The sequence below is a fragment of the Calidris pugnax genome, unplaced genomic scaffold, assembly GCF_001431845.1.
Source record: "Calidris pugnax isolate Ruff unplaced genomic scaffold, ASM143184v1 scaffold343, whole genome shotgun sequence".
NCBI lineage: Eukaryota > Metazoa > Chordata > Aves > Charadriiformes > Scolopacidae > Calidris > Calidris pugnax.
The window spans coordinates 3,998-7,517 of NW_015091052.1; the positions used below are offsets into that span (position 1 = coordinate 3,998).

At 61.4% G+C, this 3,520-nt stretch overlaps 1 protein-coding gene across 1 annotated transcript in view; it reads right to left on the bottom strand.

Annotated features, from left to right (window-relative positions):
- Window positions 1-296: 296 nt before the first annotated feature.
- Window positions 297-3,520, bottom strand: part of LOC106896531 (D-threo-3-hydroxyaspartate dehydratase-like) — a 7,469-nt gene continuing 4,245 nt past the window's right edge. The window contains exons 3-7 of the mRNA XM_014956609.1: window positions 2,526-2,718; window positions 1,139-1,260; window positions 850-1,039; window positions 648-753; window positions 297-546 (exon numbers count right to left, since the gene is read on the bottom strand). Coding sequence (XP_014812095.1) covers window positions 457-546; window positions 648-753; window positions 850-1,039; window positions 1,139-1,260; window positions 2,526-2,718 — 701 coding nt within the window. The 3' untranslated portion in view covers window positions 297-456. The remainder of the gene's footprint in view (window positions 547-647; window positions 754-849; window positions 1,040-1,138; window positions 1,261-2,525; window positions 2,719-3,520) is intronic.

Consider the following 3,520-nt stretch of genomic DNA (forward strand, 5'->3'; position numbering starts at 1 on the left):
GATCTTGGCATGGGTGCAGGGTTTTGGCATCGGTGCAGGGTCTTGGTGTGGGTGCAGCACCCCAACGTGGGGCATAACACCCCAACGTGGGGCACAGCACCCCAGAAGCTCCTCGCTCTCCTTCCTACCAGCCACGGACGGGGTGCCAGAGCTCCACCACCTTCCCCTCGGCATGGACGTAGTAGACGGGGTGCATGGCGGCAGTGGCACAGGCCTGCGGGGTGGGGAGGGATGTTGAGTTGGGCATGACATGGCATGACATGGCATGACATGGCATGACCGGAATGAGTGCAGGCTCTTGGTGTGGGTGGAGGACATAGGTGCAGGTAGAGGTTCTTGGCATGGGTGCAGGGTTTTGGCATGGGTGCAGGGTCTTGGTGTGGGTGCAGCACCCCAACGTGGGGCATAACACCCCAACGTGGGGCACAGCACCCCAGAAGCTCCTCGCTCTCCTTCCTACCAGCCACGGACGGGGTGCCAGAGCTCCACCACCTTCCCCTCGGCGTGGACATAGTAGACGGGGTGCATGGCGGCGGTGGCACAGGCCTGCAGGGTGGGGAGGGATGTTGAGTTGGGCATGACATGGCATGACATGGCATGACATGGCATGACATGGCATGACAGGGCATGACATGGCGTGTACTCACGTGGTAGGGGATGAGAGCCAGGGTGCTGCCCAACGGGAAGCGCTTGAAGTCCAACTGGCCATCAACAGCTTCCACCTGCCCATGCTCCTGGGTCAGCCCCACCAGCCTGTGGGGACAACACTGTCAAGTCCCCACCCCACGTGTCCTCCATCACCACCCACCCCACCACCACCCACCCCACCACCACCCCCACGGTGCTCACCTGAGCTGGGGGTGCCCCTCGATGGTGGCACAGCCCGCGGTTGATTGGTGACGGCCGTGGAGGCTGAGGGCAGCCCACCCGCAGTCCACCAGCAGCTGGTTGCGGTGGGGGTAGTGACCGATGACCCTGGTGAGGACACGGATGGCCACCTCCTCCGGCTGGCAGGAACCCAGCAGGGTCTGCTGAAGGTCTGGGAGAAGAAGGTGCCCAGTTCAGGTTGGGGTCCAGCCCACCCTAGCTAGGGGGGAGGTCACACCAGGGGGGTGGTGGGGGGTTCCATCCAGCTCACCATAGAAGAGGTAGTTGCCCGGGTGGAGCTCGGTGAGCTGGGCCATCTCCGGCACCGGGTGGCTGCAGGATGGTGTGGAGCCGATGGTGGCCTGGGGACACGGTATGCCCGCCTGTCGCAGCCTGCTGGCACATGGGACCTTCTGAGAGGCCAGGGCATGGCCGGGAGGGGACATCACCGCCAGGCACCATAGAAGTGGGACCAGAGGTGGGTCCATCACCCTTGGTGCCACAGGAACAAGACCAGCGATGAGTCCATCACCCCCAAGTACCATGAGGACTGGGACCAGAGGTGGGTCCATCATCCTTGGTCACCATGGGATTGGGACCAGAGGTGGGTCCATCACCACTGGATGCCACAGGAGTGGGACCAGAGGTGGATCCATCACCCCCAGACACCGTAGGGAGCAAGACCAGAGGTGGATCCATCACCCTTGGGTGCCACAGGAGAGGGACCGGAAATGATCCCTCAGGGAGTCCCAGATGTTCCAGGGAGCACCCCAGACATTCATAGGAGCCATCCAGCTGTGGCAGAGAGCCCCTTTCCCAAATGTCCCCAGGCATCTCCAGATGTGCCCGGGAGCCCCCAGATGTGCCAGAGACACCACCCCCCCCAAGATGTGTAAAAAAACCCCCAGATGTTCTTGGGGACCCTCCTTGGATGTACTCATCCCCCCTCCCAACGTGTCAGAGCACCCCCAGATGTGGCTGGGAGCCCCCAGATGTGCCAGAGACTCCACCACCCCCCAAGATGTGTAAAAACACCCCCAGATGTTCTTGAGGACCCTCCTTGGATGTACTCGTCCCCCCTCCCAACGTGTCAGAGCACCCCCAGATGTGGCTGGGAGCCCCCAGATGTGGCAGAGCACCCCCCCAATATGTCCACCCCTCCTACCCCCCAAAAAATGTGCCAGAGCCCCCCCCGATATGTGCCAGGGACCCCCCTCCCCCTCTATGTGCCCGAGCATCCCAGACGTGTCCCAAGCACGTCCCCACGCAGGTGGTGGTGGGGAGGGAGATGGGGGGGTCCCAGGGGACATCCCACCCCCCCTCACCATCCCCAATTAAGAACCAGCCGTAAGGAAAAGGATTTAAAAAGGAAAAAAAAAAAAAAGGGAAAGGGGGGGGGGGGGGGGGGGGGGGACACAACACAATGACAGGTCACAACCGGCCATCAAAACCACATCAAAGGTGACCTGAGCCGCCACCATCCTCCTCCAGCTCCCCGGGGGGGCTTTGTAGGGCCTCCTTTTATGGGGGGGGGATGATTTGCATTTACAACCAGCCACCGGGGTTTTATGGTGGGGCCAGGGGGGGTGGAGGACACCCCCCCACCTCCCCCAAAATAACCCCCTTAACCCTGCCCAGCCTGGATTGGGGCCACTCACGCGGTGACGAAGTCCATCAGGGCGGCGGTGGTGGCCCGGGCGATGGCTTGGACAGCAGGGACATCATGGCAGCCGTAGGTGTCTCCACAGTGAGCGTAGACCCCCACCAGTGTCACCACCTCTGGTGCCTCCTGGGCGATGGCCCGGGCCAGGGACATGGCACCGGGGTCCGTGGGTCGCACGCCGGCTGCCCGTGGGGAGGGGGGAAGTCCAGGCATGAGATATGGGGCTTGGGAAGTGGGCCCTTGGTGCCCCACGTTGGGTGAGATGGTGGGGATGAGGGGCTGGGGGGACATGGGGCATCACCCCCACCATGGAGGATCCTGGGGGAGAGTGGGTAAAAATGGGGTTTGAGGGAATGGGGGGCCCAAATGTCTCATCATGGGGACTTTGGGCCACCTCTGCCCCATGGCACAGCCTTGAAGAATGACTTCTTTTGGGAAAGGGGTGTCTTAAATGCCCCATCCTGGTTGAGGTGGTGGGGTCGGGCATCTGGGGGGACATGGGGCATCACCCCCCATGGAACATCCCTGTGCTGGGTGGGTGCAGATGGGATTTGGTGGTGGGATTTAAATGTCCCATCCTGGTTGAGATGGTGAGTTTGGGGGCCTGAGGTTGGTGGGACATGGAGCATCCATCCCCAATGGAACATCCTTGGATAATGACTTTTGGGGAGCTGGGGGGGGCTTAAATGCCCCATCCTGGTTGGATGGGGATTGGGGAGCACATAGAGCATTCCTTCCCATGGAGAATCCTTGAAGAATGACTTTTTGGGGGGGGAGGTCTTTGATGCCCCACCCTGGTTGGAGATGGTGGGTCAGGGGCTTGGGGAGGACATAGAGCATCCCTTCTGATGGAGCATCCTTGAAGAATGACTTTTTGGGGAGGGGAGTGTCTTAAATGCCTCATCCTGATTGAGATGGTGGTTCCGGGGGCCTGAGTTTGGTGGGAATAATGACTTTTGGGGGGGGGGGGGGGGTGTCTAAAATGCCCAA